We start from the raw sequence: 22,965 nt of genomic DNA on the forward strand, positions 1-22,965 counted from the left end.
GGCTTTGTAGGCCCCTGGGAAGCCAAGTGTGGGAGTCGAGTAGTCAGGGGGATATGTCAGTTGGAGGAGACGGGAAGGAGTCCAGCTTGACTGGTAGATTGAAAACTAGAGGGGCGCCTGGGTGGCACAGCAGTTGGGCATCTGCCTTCGGCTCAGAGCGTGATCCCGGCGTTATGGGATCGAGCCCCACATCAGGCTCCTCCGCTATGAGCCTGCTTCTTCCTCTCCCACTCCCCCTGCTTGTGTTCCCTCTCTTGCTGGCTGTCTCTCTCTCTGTCAAATAAATAAAATCTTAAAAAAAAAAATTTGTCATAAAAAAAAAAAAAAAGAAAACTAGAGAAGAAGAATCCAGAGTCTGGGCAAAGGGAGAAGAGGAGAGGAAGGGAAGCTCGGGATCCAGACCTGATAGAAGATCCAGATAGCAGATAGAAGAACATCGGTGGCGAGCACGGCCCTGACAGAGGGCCAAGATGCTGCCATCTAAGTGGTCACCATGATCCAACCATCCAGCCATCCATCCGTCCATCATCCATCCCTCCCTCCATCCATCTGTCCATCCTTCCATTCATCCCTCCCTCTATCCATCCATCACGCATCCATTCCCCCACCCATCCATCCATTTAGCAAGAGAGTATTGAAGACGTTCCAAGTGCCTAGTACTGTCCCGGGACTGGGGATGCACACATGAAAAGGAGGTGATAGCTACTCTTATGTGTCTCATAATCTAGTGGGAGAGAGAGAAGGGAGAAAGGGAGAAAGAGAGAGAAGGGAGAGAAAGAGAGGGAGATACTGGCAATGTAATACAGTGCCTAGGAGTTTGGGCCTCAGAGACAACACAGTCCAAATACTATCTGTGCTGCTTCCTGGCTTCAAAAGTAATTTAATGTCTTTACATTATCATCTGCGAAATGGAGATCATAATGTCTACCTTATGGGATGATCAGAGGAGATGATACACGGCTTAGATTAGCACCGTGTTAGGTTTACCCTTATGAGTTAACTAGGGTGTGTGACAAGTGCTAAGATAGAGTTCTGTGCAAAGTGTTGTGGACTCTGGATCTGCAGCCTGGGGGAAAATCTGAGACCAAGGGGCCCATATGGCCTTTTGAGTACCCTAAATTGAGAGTGCCTGCTCTTGAAACCAAAAACCACTCCTTAAAGCAAGAAAACAGGTCGTGCCTCATCTGTGCTTCTGTTCACACCATCATTTGCTTGGTATGATAGGATAGTGCTTAAGACAATAGACTTTGAAGTCCAGCAGATTTGTGGTTAAAACTCAGTTCTACCACTTAAAACTGCGTGACTTTGGGCCAGCTCTGTATTTGGTCTGAGCTGTAATTTTTCATCTTTAAAAATAGAGATAATAATACCCTCTTTTTTGACTGTTATGGAGATCAAATAGAAAATGGATATAAAATGCTTAGCACCATACTTGACACATAATAAGCATCCAAAAAATGGAAGCTGTAATTTGTTAATATTAATCATAATAACACAGGACCAGTTATTTGCTCTTATTTCACTTCAATTTTATTTAAAGATTGATTGATTGATTTTAGAGAGACAGAGATTGAAAGCACAGGCTGGAGGGCAGAGGGAGACGGAGAGAGAATCTCAGGCAGACTCCCAGCTGAGCATGGAGCCCAACGTGGGGCTCGATCTCATGGCCTGAGATCACTACCTGAGCCAAACCCAAGAGTCAGATGCTTAACCGACTGCACCACCCAGGCGCCCATGTTATTTCCCTTTTATTAAATGAAGAGGCTGAACTAGATAACCTCCAAAGTTCTTTACAGCACTGATAATCTATATCTTATGGTCCCCAACCAATCAGGAGAAGTAGAGAGGAAATGCAAGGGTTAACCCCCTTCCAGAGTCCTGCCTGGTTCCCATTGCCCAGGGGGGCCTTGTCAGGAGGAAACTGCTGATTCCTGCCTGCTTCTGAGCCAGAGGGAAGAGGAAGCCTACACCCTTCTCTGGCTCCAGTGGCTTGCAGAGAGACAAGCCTGGGCTAGTGACCAAAGAGCAGCAAAGGCACTGGGAGAGAGGTGACAGTAGGTGGGACCAGGACCTCAGAGAACAGCCCCTCATCAGCGCCCCCGTCCCACCCCTGAGAGTCACACTCATCTGGTGCAACCTTGACAGCAGGGTGGGCAAGGAAGCTGGAATAGGAGTTGCTGTTTAAAATCCTTATAATCTAAGGAGTCCCAGACCTGGGGATCCAGAAACATTTGGTGGCAGGTTGGAGAGGGTTAGGGATGGGTGAATGAAGCTGTGGTCCCAGGGCTTCATTTTAACATAATCTCTGGACTGCCGTGGAGCTCTCAGATGAAGGACTTGAGCTTTGCACCCAGAAAAGGGATGAGGAAGAGGGCTGTCACTCACGGAATGGAAGCTGTGTACTGAAGACCGACCTGGGCAATTTAAGTGTTCTCTTATTTGATCCTCTATGTAACCCTATGAAGCAAAGAGCATCATCCCCATTTGGCAGATGGAAAAACAAAGGCTCACAAAGACTAAGTGTAAATTGCTTAAATCTACACAACTCTAATGACAAAGCAGGGACTTGAGTTCGGCTCAGCCCATAGGACTTCTGAGCCCAAGCTCTTTCTGTTTAGCCATGCTGCTGCTAAGGAAAGCCATACTTCAAGCTGTCACCATTTGAGCAAAAATGAAGGGGCATCAGATATTTGGAAACACCTGACAATTTAGAGAGGAGAGAAAGAAATGCCGGTCAACTCCAGGGCCTGAGTTTCTGGAAAAAGAAATTTCCTTTACAGTTCTGGAGATTCTAGAATCAGGAGGGATGTAGAGAAATCCACAATCACTGGCAAGTTTTTTGTTGTTGTTGTTTTTTTGCTTTTGTCATCATTTCTCAGAAATTGACCTGGGCTATGCCTGTGCCCAGACTCTGCAGTCTTACCAGCCCCTGGAGAAAGTGGGAAGGAAACTGAAACCCTGAATCATGCACTTTCAGAGCAAAAGAAAGCTTGACCATCACCTGGTGCGGTCCTTTCATTTTACAGATAAGAAAACTGAAAACTGAGGCTCAGAGAGGGTCCGTGACCTACCAAGGTCACATGGCTGGATAGTGATAGAGACAGGACTACAATTTAGATTTCTTGAGTCTTACCAGGGTACCTGCTGCGTACAGTGTAGGGATGAGAAAGAAAAGTAGAAAATGTAAAAAGTGCTAACTGACTCCTCCGACCTGCCTTTCTTGGGAGCTAGAAATTTCCAACATTGGGTCTAGTGATGTGCTAGTAAATACTAAACAGCTGGTTCCATGCAGGGAGTGGGGGTGGGCTGGGGACACTTGATTAGAAGCATCTGCCAATTTCCAGGGTGTAAATACTCCCAAGGTGGCCAATTTCAAGCCACGTTGTGTGATGCCACTGAATGCAGACAGGTGCGCAGACATCCCTCATGAGCTGTCCAGCATGCCACTGCTCCACTCCCTTCCTGAGGAGCTTATCCCTTCTGCTGTGTCTCCCTGTTATCTAGTTGTTCAAGGTCATCCTTCACCTGAATGTCAGTCCCTTTGCTAGAGAACGCACACACACACACACACACACAGGCACACCATACACTCACACACACGAGGGCAGCTCCGCCTTTCCCACCAGTACCAGGGGCAGCAGCTCTCTGCCAAACACCAGGGAATCACAAGATCTCTGTTCCCTTTGGATCTGAGAAGGAAACAGAAGGGAAGTCCCTGGTTTAGCCACACATGCACTAGCTCGTAAACCATTCATTCCGAAGGAACCGGCTGTCAGTGAGTGATGCACCGGCCTGTTCTACCCCCGGGTGAGGGTGAGAGGAGGAAGCTGAAGGGAACAGTTTGCAGGTTTCTCCCTAGTGCTTTCTGTTTCCCGCAATGGTCATTTCCTTCCTCCTCTGGGATGCCTTTTCAGACCCAGAAGGAACAGCTGCCACAGGACTCTCGGTTCTTTCTGGCCTGGAGTCTGCAGCCTCTGCCCACAGGATTCCTGGTTGTACAGTCAACCGGCACGTCTCCGGGGACCCGTCATGGCCCAGTCCCAGGCTAGGTGCTGTGCAGGCAGGACAAGCCCCTCGGCAGCCCCTGTCCTCAGGAAGCACGCAATCTCCTTCTGCTCCTCCTCCTCCTTTTTTCTTTTAACTGAGCGAGATCTTAGAAATAATCCATTTACTATCCCGTTTAACAAGCCCAAGAGGGGATATTACTGTTCCAGGTTCACACAGCCACTTAGCCGTCGAGCAGAGGCCAGAATTCAGGTCTCCCTACTTTGGGGTAAGCTAATTTTTCATTGGCTCAGGGTGGTCTTCTTTCAAAGGTGCCCCAGTGTCTCCTGAAAGATACTCTTTATCCAGGCACACCACCTGTCCCTTCAAAAGCCTGGTAACAGGAAGGAGATCACCTCCAGCATTCTGTTTTATTTATATCTCCGTGAACATGGCTGAAGACCTATAGTGTACAATAGCGGAAACCGGTGTACAACTTAACAAAACTCTGAGGAATGGGTTCTTCCATTTGCTCCTCCGTAATTTTCTCAGAAAAGTGGCCAAGCAGTGTAACAAACGAAGAAACTGAGGTTTGTGCTGACGAAGTAACTTTTCCAGATATGAGGGCCTGCCCTCATTGTGGCGATCTTCTCAGCCTCTCCCCAGTACAGGATCTGGTGAATGATGGGCTGGCTTACCATTCCTCGTGCCCAGAGGGAGACCTGGCAGCCCGAGACACAAACAGGAACCCTCCCCAGCTGATAGAAATCCTGTGAGGTTGCCTCCAGACTGAATCTCCCCTGTCTAAATAGAAGCATCCCTACAGAAGGGGATGGTCCCCAGGGACCTCAAAATGACCAGAAAATGAGTTCAGGCAATCAGCTTTCCAGGTGACCCCGGATCTCTTGGCAGAAGAGTGGATGGGTGGCCGTGGGCTAGTGTAAGGAAGGCTGCAGACCCCTCTATCTGGTTTCACAGAAGCCGCAGTGGGATTTGTGAGTCAGTTGGTGAGATGTTTTCGTCTGAGGCCTGTGTTAGGTTCCTGAACCCCACGTCTGTACCTCTCTGAGGCCTGGAGTCCTCAGGCTGGCGGTTGGGCGTGGGTTAGCGTAAGGAGATTCCGCCCTCCTTCCGCTGTCATTTACTCCAATTCCCTCTCTTCCCTCCAGCCGGTCCCCATCGACGACAACTTCTGTGGGCTGGACATCAACCAGCCGCTGGGAGGCTCGACTCCAGTGGAGGGCCTGACCCTGTATACCACCAGCCGGGACCGCATGACCTCAGTGGCCTCCTACGTTTACAATGGCTACAGCGTGGTTTTTGTGGGGACGAAGAGTGGCAAGCTGAAAAAGGTGAGCGTCCGCGAGCCCAGACAGCCCGGTGCTGTTGAGCCGTTGGCAGAGATTTGATACCGGCAGCTCTTCCTTTTCTTGAAGGGGGTTACAATGGGGGAGTAGGTAGGGGGTAATCTTGTGGCTTATCTTCTAGCTGCTTCCTCCAGGCATTAGTCGGCGAGTGTCTGGAGAAGGCAAACGTATTTCAGTATTGCCCGAACTTCATGGAATTAGAAAGGTACCTCACCCAGAGGGTGGGGAAAGAAGACTCACCCTTTATCTCCAAATCGAGTTGAACTGATGCTTTGACTATCTGTGTTATGAATCACCCATGTCACAAATCCCTCGCCACAGTTCATGGAATTGACGCCACTGGTCAGAAGTCTCTGTTGCGTCCGAAGCCACTGGTCGAATCAGGTGACTGGGCCCGATTCGAAGAATCCAGGCGTCTGGTGCCTGAGTGAGAAACCGCTCTCCTGCCTTTCCTCTTGCGGCAATCCCAGACTCTTTCCCGCCCTTCCACTCCCCACTCGAGACCTGAGCTGCCAGGAGGAAGTCGATACCTTATCTCACGCCCGCCCCGGGCTCCTCTGGCAGCTGGAGGGCACTGGCTGGCTGGGCCGGCGGCGCGGAGGGCCTGTGGTGCGGCGGGCCGAAGGCCGCAGCTTGTGCCTGCTTGTCTAGAGCTCAGGGTGCAGAGACGAGCGCGGTCTGGTTCATTATGTGGGATTACAGCAGCCCCATTCTTTCCGGCCCCAGCTAATCCCCTTTTCCCAAGCTTACCCTTCTGCCACCTTTCCTGGGTCCCGCCACCTGTGGAGCGAGGCACATGCAAGACTGCATCTCGCCCTTTGATGTTGACACCACCCCCAGCAGCTCTTCCCCCCAAATCCATTTAGAGCCCAGGGAGACATGTCTTTCGGGAATGTGGAAGGAGGGGTGGCAGGGCCTGAGTGAGGAAGAATTCGCATGTTTGCTTGTTCCGAGCTGCTCCCAGAGGAGGTGAGAAAAACTGGTCTAGGTTTGTGAGGAGGTGCTGAATGGCCGAGACTGCTTCTGGTTCTCATGATGCTAAGGCCTTTAGCCCTTTTCTCGCTCTGTGGAGAGGTTCCGACTTGTTCCTGTCCTGTGCCCCTACTCTGCCTGGGACTGTGGACCTTGGCTTGGCCTTTAGGCCCACGGAAGAGAGTATGGATGTGGTTGCTGTGTTTGCCTTTCCAGAACTGGGGGGGGGGGGGGGGGGGGAAGGGGAGGGCATTGCCTTAGGAGATTCTAAGTGGCATATTCCACTGCGCCGGTGTGGAATTCAGTGTGGACCCCTGAGGCTGGCTGCTTCCCTGCAGGGCTATCTACCTGTATAGGCAGGTAGGCAGCGCCTCGCATAGGGGCACTGGGCCAAGGAGCGTACAGGAGTTGAAATTCTGCCTGAATTCTCCATGTGCCCTAGGGTATGGACATCCATCCAGACGGACTCCCCTTACTAAGTCATCTGCCCACAGAGACCGCCTTTTTCTCTAATGCACAAAGTCTTCTGAAGGGCCAGCAGTACCCACAGAGAAGTTGGTGCTCAGCACCTGTCCCTGTTTTTCCAGAGCCTTCACTCACTGTTCTGGATCATTTGTGTGACTGTTTGTCCCCTTACTCTCTTGAAAGTTCTATTAAAGGCAGGGGTCATGCTCCATTCGTATTTATTTAACTCCTTCTGCCTAATTCTTTCACCAAGCGTTCACACATGGGATAGGCCCCCAGCCTGCTTTTGAGAAATAGAACCATTCTAAGAAATCTTGGAGATCATCTGGTGTAATACGCTTATTGCTCAGCAGGGAAACTGAGGCCCAGAGAAAACAAGTGACTTGTCCAAGCATAGAGATTAGGACAAGTTGCTTCTTGCCCTGACACTCAATTTGGCACCCTTTTTACTTAAAGAGGCATCCATGGAGCATGGGGATGGAGGCTGAGAACTGTCTTCAGGTCCAGGCTTGCTAAGGAGTTCAGCCAGGCACTCGTGCCTCCATTTTCATCGGTCCCGAGTCTGAGTTAAGGAATGAACAGTTGTTGACCGAGTGGATGAGGACTGAATAAAGGAAGAGCAATCCAGCCCGAAGCAAAGGAGCCCTTGTGCTGACCTTCCCGTATCTCTGTACCTCTCGTGCGGCACACACAGGGGGCTGCTTGGGGCATCTTTCCAAGCCACACACCCAAGTTAGCGAAGCTCTCGTGGCCTTGTTGGAATCCTGGCGGACAAGTCGCTATGGAGGCAAGTCAGCGGGTTCAAGGGTAAGGCTAGAGGCGTGGCTGCCCACGGCTTGTTCCAGCCTGCAAGGTGGCCGCTCCTTCTCGGTCTTCACTTGGCCTTTCTTCAGCTGTTTCTATGAGCTCATATCTCTCCTCCTATGCAGCCCGCCCTTCCTTTCCACCCACACTCCTTTGTGGCACCTGATAGTTATACCCTGGCTCCCACTGGCCTCCCATTTACCCACCCGCTTGCCCCCACCCTCTCCAGAGCATCAGCCCATGAGGAATTTGTGGAATGTCCCCAGGAAACTCTACCATGGTCCAGGCCCCATAGCTCTTTCAACACAGGAAGGAAAATAAAGAAAAAAAACCAGCTAAGAGTTTGGAGAGGGGAGGGAAGCAGGGTGCGTCAGAACTGTTCACTTCTTCCCTGCCTGATCAGGCGTCTGTCAGACTGTCCAGCCCTCATCCACTGCAGCCATCGGAACAGGACGTCCCCATGTGGGGAAGTGTAGAGGACACGGAGACCATGGCATAACCATGAGGGGTTCTAATGTGCCGTGTCACATACTTGCTCATACACTGTTCTCTGCTAGATACTGGGGGAGCGTCGCAGACTAGGCCTTCTGAGGCCCAAGCCTGTGGAAGGGACAGGCAGAATAAGGATGAGACCTCAAAGCTGAGGTGGGTCATACCTGCATCAGCTAAGGGTCAGTGCAGTACGGGTGATAAGAAGACAGGCCATGGCCCACCACAGGGATTGAGCAATGGCGGAGAAACCAACCACTATGCTGTGATCGACCTTGAAGGCTTTATTGAGGAGCAAGAGTACCAGGACTTGGGATGAGAAACTAATGAATTGACCAATGGGGGAGAGAGAAGGGCATTCTAGACCTTGGGTGCCACACTGAGAAGGTGCAGAGCATGTTCCCGGAAGGTCTGGAGTCCATGGGGGGCTAGGAGGATTGGTGAGGGGAAGGTCGAGGTGGAGAACCATGAGGGTCCAACCCTGAGAGGACCAAGTGAAAAGGATCTTGGGATTTTTGCTGAACACAAGGTCAACAGGAGCCAACTGGGTGATGCAGATTTCCCAAAATTCATTAGTCTTCGGTGCATTCATAGGAGAATAACTTCCAGGTCGTGAGACATGGTGGAGTTACGCTCTGTGAAGAATATTTTTAAAAGGGTAGTAACTCAAGGAAAGAAGAGTGAAGGAGGAAACAAAACAGCTTTCTTCAGATAATACAATTTACTGAGCACTTATTATATGCCATGTGTTATTCCGAGAGCCGTATATCTATTAACTCACTTAATCTTGATATAACTCTATGAGGTAGGTGCTATTATCACCTCCATTTTACGGATAAAGAAATAGAGGGCAAGACATTCATCTGAGGCCACAGAGCCAATAAGTGCAGAGCCAGAATTTGAACCTTCATCGTCTCGTTTCACAGTTCACACGCTTAGCCATCAAGCTATGGGAGATGAACTAGACTTACCTGGTGGGGCTCCAGAGGGCAGAATAGAACCCGCGAGCAGGAGTTACAGGAAAGCACATTTCCACTTACTGTACGGAGGAAGTTTCTGGCAGCCAAACTGTCCCCACACGGAAAGAATTGACTCAAGAGGGAATGAGCTCCCAGTCAGTGGAAATCTCTAAGCAGAAACTGGATAGTCACTGACCAGGGATGCCATGGAGGGGCCCCTGCACCTGCCACACGATCCTTGTGCCGCCACTGTTCCTCTGACTCCTTCAGGAGGAGTGGGCGTTAAGGGAGGGCAGGCTGTGGCAGAGAGGAGGAGCAGAGAGAGGGAAGCCCAGGTGCCCTGGGTGTGGGCTTTGAAGTCATGGACTGGGTTCAGCTTGCTCTCAGTGTAGCAGAAAGGCCTCAGGGTCAAGGAAGAGGTACAGACAGGGCAAGGCATGGCCGAGATGACGAGGGCAGGCACGCCTGGGGTGGTGGATACAAGGGAAGGGAAAGCGGGGTATTCTTGGGCTGGGCACAGTGATGTCATGGCTAAGGGCCGGCTGAGAGTCCGGAGAAGAGAGGCAGGGAGCTCATGCCGAAGCAGACGGAGGAGGCATAGTGGCATCAGGAACTGCAAACTCGTGGACTAAGACTTTCCAGCTTGAAGGGAGGAGCCCAGGAGGCCGTTGGAGCACAGGTCATGGGGCAAAGGAGGGAAGGAGGTGGGCTGAGAAGACAGAAGCTGCCAGGACATAAGAGGGAGGACTCTCTCCAGGTTTGGGGCAGAATCCTTCTGGTTCCTTCTCTCCCTTAACGACTGCTGAAGCTTCTACCTCAGTCCCAGCTTTATGTCCCTGCAGGCCTCCCCTCACCCCTCAGCCCCAGGGCCTTCCCAGCAGCAGGAATTGTTGGCTTTCTGGTCTCTGTCCCCACTGGAAACCTCACTGCTGCTTGGGGCTGGCGACACGTCCCTTACCCTGTCCCTCCAAGCGTTGTGAGTAGCCCCCTCCTCGGGCCCCTCACAGCACACAATTTTGCTCTGATGGCTTCCGACGCGGGAGCAGCAACTAACATGTCCGCTTGAGATTCCCAGATTCTGAAGGACAGAGACCCTCTTTTTCATATTTATGCCACCCTTCCCCGGGCCAGATCCAACATCTCTCACACATTCGGTGCTCACTAGATTTGTCTCCAGTGTACTGGGTGCCGCCTTATGTCAGACACCTCTTCGCAATGATTGGAAGAGAACCAGACGCCAAGAGTGACTGCTGTGGATGTGACTGGTTTGCAAGGGAAGGAAGTTATGCTGTTGGTAGATATGTCAGGGGGAGGAGGGTGGCGGTAGGATGAGGCATCAAGAAAACGGGAGAGCTTGGTGGGTAACAGGAAAAGAGTTTATGAACAACATTTGGAAGAGGGTGGGTGGTGCTCTCAGACGCGGTGACCGGGGTGGAAGAAGGGGACAGTGTTTACACTGTTGCCTGGAGATCCCCAGAATAGCATGGCCAGCCATCTGCCTCCCTTGGATCAGAGGCAGGCTGGCTGACAGCAGGGAGCAGGTGCAAAGGCCCAGGTAGCCACCGCCCTGCCCCCACACTGCCAGCCCTCCGTTTATAGGACTCTTGGACAGTTTTAGAAATCCACAGAAACTCAGCCCTTTTCACGTTCTGGGGAGAGCCCTGGCCTCTTCTGGCACCACCTCCTTTCCTATTAGCTAACCAGCACGGCCACGGAAATGCCTGTGAAATTCTTGAGGAAAATTCTGTCTTTCCCTAAGGGACATACCAACCAACCCAAGGTCTCCCGTCCGCAGCCCACAGGAAGCCCCCACGTCCCAAGCTCATTCTTCGTTTTCTGATTTCACAAACGGTTTACTAAGCCAAGCCAGGAAAGCTGGAGCTTCTTGCTGTGGCAGCTGAGGCTCTGGAAAAAAAATCCACCGAGAGCACCAAAGTCATAACTCTCCCAAGCCCCAGGGTTCTTGCTCAGTTTTTTGATACCACTGATCATTTATAAGATACCTTTCTACAGTCCTTTTCATCATCTGAGAATACTTCAAGTAAATACGGCTATTGCCCCCTGCATCTCCGCCCCATTTTACAGATGTGGAAAACGGAGCCACAGAGATATGAAGTATCCGTCCTCCCTGAGGTTACACGGCCCCTCCATTGGCAATATTGACATTGGCATTTATACTTCCTCCCCAAACACACAGAAGTTCCTAACCTGTTACTTGACTTCCTCATGGGGTGGAGTTGTCTTGGCGGACAGGAGGCCAAATTGGTTGAAAAGCTGAGAAACATGCTTTTCTGTCTGTGCCAACCCCACCGAACAATAGCCACTCATTCCTCTGAGTGGAAATGATTCACTCATTTCTCAGGGTGAACCCTGGATTGAGTAAACAACCAGGCTGTGGGTCCAAGTCCAGGCGACCTCGCGGCTCTCCTGGCCCTTGTGACGGCCGACCCGAAGCCCTGACCCCCTCGGGCATCTCAGCAGTGCCGGGCGCTGGGGTCGTGGGGAGCAGACACCCTCTCTTGCTTCCCCAGAGCCTGCGGAGGAGAGCTGGGGTGGTGGCTCGGGGCTCACCACCACATCCCCGGTAATGAGTTTGGCTCCCTGCCCAGGCTCCTGCCGCCAAAGCGCTGTTTGTTTTGTTGTTTTATAGGCCTCTTGGGTCCCAAGAGCTGGTCTTCTGAAAGCTGGGAACCGCAGCACTGGGTCGGCACCCGGAAGGAGGCATAGTTTTACAGAAGCCCCCCACACCCCCCTCCCTTGGCCACCACAACCCTCTGCTTGACCAAGACAGGTGTAGAGAGGGCGGTGGGTTTCTCTCCAGAGCCCCAGCTGCCCCCCAGGGAGGAGGCCCTGATCTCCCAGAGCCATTCTGGAAGGGGAGATGCTAAAGATTCATTTATTTTTGGTACCTTTTGGGCAACTCCATAGAAGCTTCCATTCCGGACGGCCCCCGTAGGAGGCATCAGGCTGGGTGTCCAGCAAGCCGCTTTGCCATCCAAGAGGAAGCCCCTGGGGCTCGAGGCTTTATCTCAGGACAGGTTAAACACAGGGAACTGTGTTTCAGTGACGGGGTGGAGGAGGGGTAACGATTCAAGCTCACAAAATCCCGGTGACCCACATAAGGCCAAGCAGAATTTTTCAGGGACCAAGGTGCTAATATTTACAGAGCTCTCCTCTTTAGGAAAACACAAAGCACATCCTTTTAGGCCATCGGGCCTTGCCTGCCCGTGGATACAGGATGTAGACATGTATGTTGGGGTTGGAGGGGACCTCCAAAGGCCACCTGGTCTGTTCCTCTGTCTTCAGGTAGAAACTGATTTGCATAAGGAAGAGTATCTGGGCTTACAGGATATAGTCCTGACCGCCATGTCGGTTTCTTCATCTGTAACATGTGAGCAATGATGGTACTTGCCTTGTGAGCTTCTGCCGAGGAGTCAAATGATTCATTATTGAACTAAAAATGATTGAGTACCTACTATGTGCCATGTCTGGGTATACAGTTGTGATCAAAGCTGTTAAAAATGCCCGCCCTCATGAAGATTATATCTTACTGTCGAAAGACGGACTGAAAAAAAATAAAGATAAGTCAGCACACTATATAGCATGTTTGGAAGAGAATACGTGCTAGTAGAAAAGATAGAGCATGGTGGAATACTGCCTGTCCAGCATGGTGCAGGCTTTGCGCATATTTGCTCATAAGTATCACTACTATCATTACTTAACACGGGAGCCTTGATTTTTTTCTTCTGTGGAGTGGGGTAGTAATGAACACTTTGCATAGTGGTTGGAAGGACTAAATGAAATCGTGTACGAAAAGTACTTACTGTCAAGTGCTTGGCACAAAAGTGCTTCACATGATGATTCCTAACATCTTTGAGGCTTTCCCCAAATCCCACTTCTTGTCTGGCTCCCTGGGGGGAGTGGAGCTGTCAGATCAGCCTTCTTTTTTAGTGACATGTTCGCAAGGTCAGATGGAGGAAGAGAATCCTGCCCCCCTTCCCCCCAGCCCTGAGTCATGGGAAAAAATACTTCGAAGACTAGACCAGCTGAGCCGAACTAATCTAATCCTGCTGGACATTGGCATCCAGCTGCATTAGTCACCAGGGAGAGCTTTCCGAGACTTCCACCAAACAATATGAACGGACCCCTCCCCAGGGCGGGGCTGGGGGACGTGGCCAGTTGCTCTTGCAGCTTTGCAGAATTAATGACAACAGGGCCATTCTCTGTGCCGTGCATGTTCCCAGGCCGACCTCAATAGCCTAGTGCTGTACACTCTGCCTTGGATTAACTATGGAGCTTGGGGGCCGGATGGGGGCGCTCAGTTTCCTCAAACGGTCCACACGGCACATGTAACGTACCTAATACAGAGCCCGGTGCATAGTAGGTGCTCAATAAATGGCAGCCATTGCTGCTGTCACTACGAAATCTGACTCTCACACGTCTTACTGCTGCTACCACTTCCACGCTATTACCACGCTCTTCTTCCACGGCCCAGATCCCCTGGGTTTCTATTAGCTCATTATTCCCATAACATTCTCTGATGAACAGGAAGGGTTGGGATATTTCTCTGCTCTGTTGCAGATGATGATACAGAAATTCAGAAAGGTTAAGGACTTGCTTGGGGTCACGGGTCAATCGAGGGAAGATGTGGGAATTGGGACCAGAGCTACAAATATTTCAGGTGGAGATGGGCCCAGCAGATACTTAGGTCACTTCTGTGGTTCAAGGTGATGAAGCTGGAAGCTTGTGGCTGCTTGAACTTATGTTTTCTTCTTATCGTGTGTGCTTCCATCATGTGCTCAGGGAAGCAGGAAATCTATGCAGACGCAAGGTGGTAAAGGTCAACCTGAGTTTCTGTCCTTTGGGGCCCTTCCTAGGATTCTGTCCCTCTCCGGCCACAGCCTCCAGAAAGGTTTCCAGGCTCCAAGGTGGGGCAGACGTTTAGGAATCGGTGCCTCTGTGATTGTCCCAATCAGCCACCACTCCTATACCATGTTTTGGGTTTTTAAATCGAAAGCTACTGCCACCAGCCAGGTGTCCCTACCTAACCCGGAAGGAGCAATGGCACCAACAGGCTTTAGTAACAAATCAGTGATTCTCACCTTTACAGCTCAGGGTGGGTGAGAATGCAGCCCAGAGGGGCCGGGAAGAAGGTGGACTCCCTCGTGCAAGGTCAGCATCTCACCCTGATTTTATACCCGGAAAGGATCTTAGAAAACTGGTCCAGCCTACAGACTTCGGGCAGGTGAGGTATTTATCGTTACATTTTATAGCTAAGACAGCTGATGCCTAGAAATGTGACCTGATCCATTCAAAATCACTCAGGTTCTCAGCATCAGAGGGAAGACTCAAAATCAGGTGCTGCAATTCCAATGTTTGGTCCCTTCTCTTCGTATCATATGGAAGAATATTCTTTCTGCATAAAACATCAGATCCAACTCCGCCTCGCCCTGGCATACGAGCATTCCCTAAGCGGACCCTATGGGATCATTCTCCTGGGGACCAGAATCTGACTGCACTTCCTGTCACGGGCCTGACCGCACAGCCTTGCTCTAGAGTGACCAGCATCCCTAAGCCCTCCCCACATGCCTTGGGGATCTTAGCAGAGCCTAGCCAGCAAGGAGGCCTACTTGACCACAGAATGCTTGCCTTGGGGCTAAGATGTACTGACATAGCAGAAGAACACTGAATTGGGAATCTCAGGTCTTACATGTCAGTCCTCTCTAGACATGCCACTTTGGGGGGGGGGGGTCTAGTAATCTGTCAAGTGAAGCAACTTGACAGATTCCATGGCTCCTTAGTGGAAAGCTGGAATCTGAGTCCAGATCCAGGCTTTGGGAAGCCCTGGCTTTGAGCACTCTGTTGGCCTTCTCTTCGATCCCATTGGTGCATCTGTAACCTACCACCCGCCCTTCAGAGAGAGGCAAGGAGAGGCACAAGAGAAGCATGGAAGGGCTAATGCTTTGCACTCTTTAGAGCAAAAGTGCCCTGGGAACCTGGGACATGGCAGCTGTCACCTCGGCACACGCTGCCTTGTGTCACCCCCTCGGGCCTCCTCCTCCCCCTCCCCACCCATCTCAGCCCAGGCCACAATGGATGGGGTGGCAGCCCTTTGTGCCACACACAGTTCCCAGCTGACTCCCCTTTCTCCAGGCATCATTGTTTGCCGTGAGCTTTCTGAAGGGAAGACAAAGGAGTGTTGCTGACAAGGCCAAGAGCTGCTGTGTAAAGAGTAGGGGCCTCGGCCCATCACCCGTGCATCCCTTGGAGCCCCCGGGCTCTTCTTCAAAGATGCTGTCTGGGATCTTTTGTGTGCCAGTCATACCCATTCAGAGCTGGCAGGGCAAAGGTTCCAGGGGGTGGTAGGAGGACACTGAAAAATGGAGTCGTTTTGATCTGGTGAAATTAGAAGAGACATTAATGCAATAGTTAACAGCAAACCTCCGCTAGGGGGATGGGCCCGAATGCTTGTTCTCTGTTTATGGGGCTTATGCAGTTCCATCAATATTGATGCCTGATGCCTTTGATTCTGACACTAATCATTGCTATGAATTAAATTTGCAGCCATATAATTAGGATTGCTATTAATAGGGCCCTGAGCTAAGCACTACGATGCCGCGTGTCTTTTTCTTGATAGAGAATGGCATCCTTGGAAGTCTGCTAATGGGGCGCACCTGGGGTTTGCCAAGAATGATGTGAAAATTATACATTCTATATTTGTATTGGGCCTTTTCTGAAATACCAGCGAGCCAAGGTGAGACTGGAGGAAAGGTTCCCCCCTGCCCACTGCTGTGGGCAGCAACGAGGTGTATCTCCAGCTCTTGAAAGTCGGTAGGAATGGCTATTTCAGAGCCAATGGTGGTTGCTCATGGTCAAGCCTCCGACAGAAGGGTGGGAGCTCATGGTCAAGCTCATAGTCACAAAGGTCTTCCCAAAGTCTAACCTAATATGAGTCAACTTAGGCTAAGAGACTGGACACTATGCTATCTTCTTTTTAGACTTTAAGGCGGCTATGCGTCAACTAAGGGAAGAGGAGTGTTTCTTTATGCTCTAAGCTTGGTTGAAAGGGGCTGAGCCAGGCCCCTAGTGAGAGGCCCAGTGGGACCTCATTCCTCGGCAGATGGCTGGGCAAGACCCCCCCTCACACTCATCTCAAGGCCCCTCACCCGGAGAGCTCCCTGGACCACAGAGCACTGGTTAACCTCACGTCTAAAAGAACGTGCCACTACACGTGGTGGGAAAGAGTGAGCTGTCTCTCCCGACGAGATGCTTTTCTGGGTAAATTTGTAGCATATTTATTTATTGGGGAGCCCTGTCTGTGATTATGACCAGGCCCCAGTTCAGCAGTGCCCCACTGCCCCACTCACCCTCAGTCTGAGTAGTCCATCGCGCACACAAGGCTTCTCTAGCCCTCCGCTAACAACAGGACATGTGGCGACACCCCCCCCCGCCTTATCACTTAGAGTAATAATGTGCCCCCGATGACATAAGGGATGCATTAGTCCCTGCTCTTTTGACCTTCAGACTGAACATAATTTATTGATCTTTTTCCTTTCACATTTTTAAGTTGTCGTGAGAAGACAATGGTTTGAGTTCAAGTCCTGACCTTTCTATTTATAAAGCGTATGACCCTGGCTAAGTTACTTAACCTCCTGGAAACTTGGAGTTGAAGGTGATGATAGTAATGTTTACTTCATAAAGATGATAATAAGGTTTGGGAAGTATCCAAATTGCTTATCACAGGTCTTCTGCACTTAAGAACAGGCCGCCCTCCCCTCTTCTCCGTCTCCTGTCACATAGACGCAGGTACAGAAGACAAACGGGTAGCTCTCGGTACCCACGGCCTCAGAAGAGCACCACTTTGTCTGCCACCCATGCTCAGGGACAGCACATGGAAAATTAACTCCTCTAGAACAGATGGTATTACTGGAACATGAGTTCCACATGCCCCCAGTCTTCTCACCTCACCCTGAAAGACTCAACCAGGGGCTTCTTCCTTGCCCCACTGTAGGCACCAAAGCGTCTGCTGTCTCTCCTACTCTCCAGTGGTCCAAGCCCTCGGGTGGACTGAATCCACCCCTGAGGTCAGGGCCCCACAGCTCCAGCACTACTCATAGGCACTGAGGATTCCAGGCTGTGGAGAAAGGGGCGAGACCATGTTAACGTCATCGGGAACAGGGGCTCTTCTCACACAGGGTTTCTGTGCATTTCTGCCTTCTGCCCCCCACATACACTGCGCATTTGACCATTCTGTGCAAGTGCCTGCTTAAAGGCATATGGGTGGATAGACAGCAATTGGCCAACAGTTGACGTGAACCAGAAATGGAGGTACTTTTCCACACAAAACTCTAGAGAACAGTGTGTGGGGTTGAATCCTCCAGTACCTGAATTTTTCATTAATTAACAAACAAGGGTCCTACTCTTTATACCTGAAGTTGAGGGGGGCTGGAGATTCTTGTTGGGTTAGTGTCGGGGTTGCTGTTGCTTTTGTTCTAAGTAGAAAGCATTAATCAGAGAATATTAGTCCTTTAGTATTGGAAATTAAGCTGATGCTGAGCAAGTACACAGTTACTCCTGAGCGCACTCAAGCACACATTCGACATAATTACACTCACCCCATTTGGTTCTCTTGTCACTTGCACGATCGCGGATGATACAAACAAAACCCCAAACTGACTCACCCTATGAGGCAACATCATGCACCCACACATCCCCCTGCACCTCCAGTCTTTCCAGGAGTCTAACCGCTCTGGAAGCCATAAAACACCGAGTAGCTTCAGTCGCAGACAGACTGGTGGTATTCCCAGAAGAATACAGTCAGAGAAACAGAGGAAAAAATATGCCCAACCTCCCCCTACCATCAAATCAAAGAAATAAAAAATCTGTCTCCTTGGTGCCTCCCCAATATTTATGTCTGAGCTCAGCAGACACCCCTGGGCTGCAGCCAGTCTGTGTATTAGCATTAGTCCATTACGCTTTTTATGATGCATGTTACCCACCCTCCACCCCCCCTGTACAACATTTTATGACTGTCCTTTTCATTTCTGGAAAGAGCTTCGCAGAATGGCAGATGCCTGCATTTCCCCACTCTTTGGGGAGCTATTTGTAGGCAGCCTGTCCCAGGCCATAAACAACGGGAGATAAACCACAGCCACTGGCAGTAAACGCATCCAAGGCCAAGGGGGTGCAAAAAGTAGGGGGGTCGGGGTAGGCTTGGTGCTGTCTGTACAAGGCCAGTGGCCGGTGGGTCTGAGCTAGATGCCACCCACAGAAGGAGAGTCAAGGGGCTGGTGTGGAAACGGATGCCCTCCCGGTTTCCAAGAAAACTCTAGGGCCACCCTACCACTCTCCCTCATGCCTGTCTCCCCCACCGAGACCCCTTGTCCCTTAACTGCGATCAGAACCGGTAAACTTTCCAGTGAGAAGAGCATGCTTCCCCTTGGCGTCATTCTCCTGCCTGTTCATGTTGCTCCGTAGATTACTATGTACCGCTCATCTCCTATGGATGCTTCTAGATCTTGGAGCAACTCCCTGGAGCTTCTCTGCCTTCTCCCACCCTCTCTCCCTGTGATACTCACCCCAGCCTCTTCCCCCTCCTCCTCCAATACTCTTCCCCTTTCTCATGCCCGAGACCAGCTCTTATCAATCAGTCACTACTACTTCTGGTTCATTAAAGCTTTAGCCGGGACTCCGATGGCCGTGGCGGTGATATTTATTTATTTCTGCTGTTGAGCTGCACCCATAAGCAAGTCGCTCGTGACACCGTAGGAGACAGCACCTGGAGCCAGCTTTGCTCCATAAAAGGCACCCCTGGGAGAAGAAAACCAAATTCTGAATGAATAATTGGTCTAGTAGAGATTTCAGATGCTTCCTACACACACAAACAGCAACTGAAAGCAAAGACTAGAGCAAAGATAAGAAGGGGGTGGGATGTAGAGAAGAAAAGCCAGTAAAGCCCTGAATTATTAGTGCATTGACCAGTTTTCTTTCTCATCAGCCCCATCTTAGAGGGCAGGACGTAGACAGAGGGTGGAGGTGACGTGCTTTTTCTCCTCCTTATTTGGTTTTGGACTCCACATCAAATGGAAACATGTAGGTGGAAGTGATGTGCATTTAAAGTGTATGTACATATCAGACTGCTGGAGATAGTAGCTATTATACTGCGTGTATGTTTTCTTGCAGTAAGCTGCTAAATTATTTATTGGGCGCTGGGCTTTAATCTCATAAACCTGCCTGCGGGCCCCAGGCACCAGCAGCCTGAGCACTGCATAAAACACAGACGTCGGGTGGGCTGCACAGAGCACTCTGGCGACTCTGGGTAGTGATGGTTCATTTTCACTGGGTTTTTTCTCCCAGATCAGCTCATTAACAGCAGGCAGACCCAATGAAGAACCTTTTCGTTTCCCCATCATTGAGAACTTGAAATTTGATTTGCACCTCATCGTAGCCTGAGCACAGAGGACCAGGGAGGCCTTAGCAAGAGGCTGCTCCCAGGGTCTGTCCTTAGCTGAGGGAGCACATGACTCCAGGGCCACTGGACGTTGCTAGGATTGCCCAGAGCTAAGTGCCCGAAGCTATGAGTTCCCCCCCACACCACCCCCCCCAGGACTCATCGATGGATGACTGGACAAATCGTGGTATATCTGGGGCCTGAATTTGTCCTTTTTAAGTAAAAGTGATCTCCGTTATCCTCTGTGGTTCCCAGTCCATACCTCTTGGTATGAATCTCCCCATCGTTTCCACACGCCAAGTTAAAAAGAACACCCTTAAACCTGTTCGGTGGTTTGAGGAATATAAAGAACTTTCATGTATATTTTACCCATGCCGAGCTCAAGTAGTCATCCTAACAAGCCCAGGGGCTGTTCATCTTAGGGATGAGGAAACTGGCCCAGAGGGGTCAAGTGATTTGCCCAGCATCACCCAGCAATGACACTCACACTGGAAACTGGATGCCCATCCATTGACTGTTCTAATCATCACCTACATACGTGAGTTCACTGGCATGAGTGTAGTGTGGAAACTGAGGCAGAGATCATTTCTGACAGCCAGGCCCCCTAGTTCTGTGTGAGGTCAGTGTTAATACCGTTGTCATAGAAGGTTGTGCTCAAACCCGGGGCTTCTGCTCTTTTGAGCAAACGAAGCAAAGCCGGGGCTGTCTGGTTTTACCATTCTCGGCACTGTAGTCACCCACCCGCATCTTAGAACGCTCCTTTGCAAGGCACAGAGGCAGGGAGACCCAATGGGAAATATGGCAGAAGTTGAATGCATGGCATTTTAAACGTGTGTTCCAGGATTCAGAGGGACCATGATCTGCCAAAAAAAAAAAACCCAAAAAACAAAAAAACTGTCCTGTAAACATTTGCATGTCTGTAAGTTTTATGTAGACAGCCCATTGCTTTCATCAGATTCTCAAAGCCGTCTATGATCCGAAAATGTGAAGACTCCTTGTCTGATGGCTTTTGAACAGTGTGCCTTTAAGCCCTAGAGTGACCACTCCAGTCCCCCAGTTCTACCCGTTTTTAATTAAAGCATCTTGCTCTCATCTGTATTTACATATGGCAAGGTTATGAGTATGATTTTTTATTGTTGCTTAGAAAAAACAGGTAAAAATGACGGATGATGAAATATTGGGCTTGCCTGCTCATTACATGGTGTGTACGCCTCGTGGCAGACATGCACACACCGTTCTTACCACCTGCCCCCCCATGTGCATGTGTATACACACACACACACACACACACACACACACACACACACACACACACACACCTGGTGTCAGTGGCAGCAGTACAAGGCAAGGCTGCAAGAACCTGGATCAGGACAAGGAGGGGAGCCAGAGCGCCGGGGCAGGAAGAGCAGATGAGGCTCACAAGTTGGGGAAGACGACACCAGCAGGAGAGAGCAGAGGTCCCGGGCTTGGTTGCAAAGCCCATTCAGACAGCACGTGCTGGGAGAGGAGGCCAAACAGGTGGCTCCCAGGGGGTGTACCCAGGACCAGGCCAGGCCAGAAGGTAGGAGTCCTGTCCACTGGCCGAGCCCTAACCCAGCCATGAGACTGAGGGAAGGGAATCCACACAGGGAGGGGAGGAACTGCCCCGTGGAATCTTGGCGTGTCTCTCTGCTCCTTCTCACGTGCATTGTTCTCTCAGACTAGGGCCACCTCTCCCTTCCCCTCGCCCAGCTCACACTTTCTCATCTTCAAGATGCCGTGGCATCACTGCCTCCAGGAAGCCTCCCCTTTGAGTGCTCCGTAGCCCCCATCACATGGCTGTCAGCAGAAGAGCATGGTAGTTAAGAAGAGTCCAGGTGCAAGAGCCAGGGTGTCCTGGATTGCACTCCCGATCGTGCCCTTTCGTGCCTGGCAATACAGTGCCTGCTTCTCTGTGCCTGCTTCCCCCTCTGTGGACTGGAGATGGCCGTGGTTTCTGCCTCGCGGGCTTGTTGCGAGGGACATGTAAATGAGCGTCCACACGGAAAGCCCGCAGATCAGCGGCCACGAGAGATGTTCTCAGGAGACGTTACCTATTATTATGGCATGTAGTGGCATTGCCCTTTTCCCTTTCCCTGCCCCTCAGCAATTTTAGGACAGGGGCCGCATTTGTCATCTCTGTGTCTAGAGTGCCAAGTAATGTAGCAGACACTCAGTATATGTTTCAAAAGGAAGAAAGGAGAGTGGGGGGTGGGGAGTGGGCAGAGGAAAGGAAGGAAGAAATCCTAGGACCCGAATCATCCCTCTGCTCCAGTGTGAAGGCATCTTTTTGGAGTGAATCAAAGGGGCTCGCAGGTATGCGCTATGCCTCCAGGTACGGTAGGACTTAGGGGTTCCTGCTGATGCCTGTGGCTGGCCTTGGCAAACGATGAGGTTCTTTGGGAAGTGCAGATGATTCCAGCAGCCACATCTCATACCCGAAATTCAGGCCATTATTGGCTGCAGGCAAATCCCATTGGAACTGGCCTTTCCCGGAGGGGACAATGCCTTCAGCCTCACTCAGCTCACAGCCTCCCCCCATCATTGCTCCACCTGCAAAGCCCAGCAGGTGCCAGGTCCGCACCGGAAAACAGCTGGCAGCAGAGACAGGAAGGGACTGGGGTGGGGTGGGGGGGCGCTGGGGGCCCTCCCCGACCCCTCTGTGATTCCACTAAGCTTCTAGGATATAAGAACTTAGTAGACAGTGCTCCTCCTGCCGAGGGCTCGAAGATGCAGAACGGCACCCATTAGTAGGTAGTGTGCTCATTCATGCATTCCTTCGCCCATTCAGAAAGGTGACTACTCCTATCACTGCCTACTATGTGCCTTCAAATGTATCACCTGGTAGTAACATCACTATTAATTACATGCGGCCGGTATTTCTCAAGTGGGGGCGATTCTGTGGACGTTTGACGATGTCCAGAAGGCATTTGGGATTGTTACGTGTGGGGCAGGAGGTGCTCCTGGCATCTAGTGGGTAGAGGCCACGGACACTGCTGAACATCTTACACAGGCGCAGAACAGCACACAACAGAGTGTTATCCTGTCCAAAATACCAGCAGGACTGAGGTTGAGAAACTCTGATCAAGGCACCAAACATTTATAACCAATTTAGTGCCCAACACCGTGCTGGGCTCTTCACCTCTCGCTCCTCCTAAGCGCCCTGCAACACGGGAATGGTGACTGTGTATCTTTCCAGATGAGAAAGCTAAGTCTCGGGGAGGTAAAATTATTTCTGCATTAGTTCACGTAGGATGTATTTAGTGGACAACTCAGTGGGTGGTAGATTTGGAGGCCAAACCCAGGTGGGCTGGCCCCAAAGTCTGTGCTCATTCAAAACCATGCCAGCTCTCTGCGCAAGGTCAGGAAGGAGAAAACATGAAATAAGTAAGTGAGCAAGAAGCCTAAGTTTGGGGAGGAGAGTGTAGTTGATAAATGCCATTGGGTATGGAAGAAG

At 50.9% G+C, this 22,965-nt stretch overlaps 1 protein-coding gene across 2 annotated transcripts in view; it reads left to right on the forward strand.

The window, feature by feature from the left end:
- PLXNA2 (plexin A2) overlaps positions 1 to 22,965 on the forward strand; it is a 205,391-nt gene that overhangs the window by 27,202 nt on the left and 155,224 nt on the right. For both annotated transcript variants that reach the window (XM_026509048.4, XM_044387805.3), the window contains exon 3: positions 5,154 to 5,336. In XM_026509048.4, coding sequence (XP_026364833.1) covers positions 5,154 to 5,336 — 183 coding nt within the window. The remainder of the gene's footprint in view (positions 1 to 5,153; positions 5,337 to 22,965) is intronic.

This window comes from Ursus arctos, unplaced genomic scaffold (genome assembly GCF_023065955.2).
Source record: "Ursus arctos isolate Adak ecotype North America unplaced genomic scaffold, UrsArc2.0 scaffold_2, whole genome shotgun sequence".
In the NCBI taxonomy this organism is placed as follows: domain Eukaryota; kingdom Metazoa; phylum Chordata; class Mammalia; order Carnivora; family Ursidae; genus Ursus; species Ursus arctos.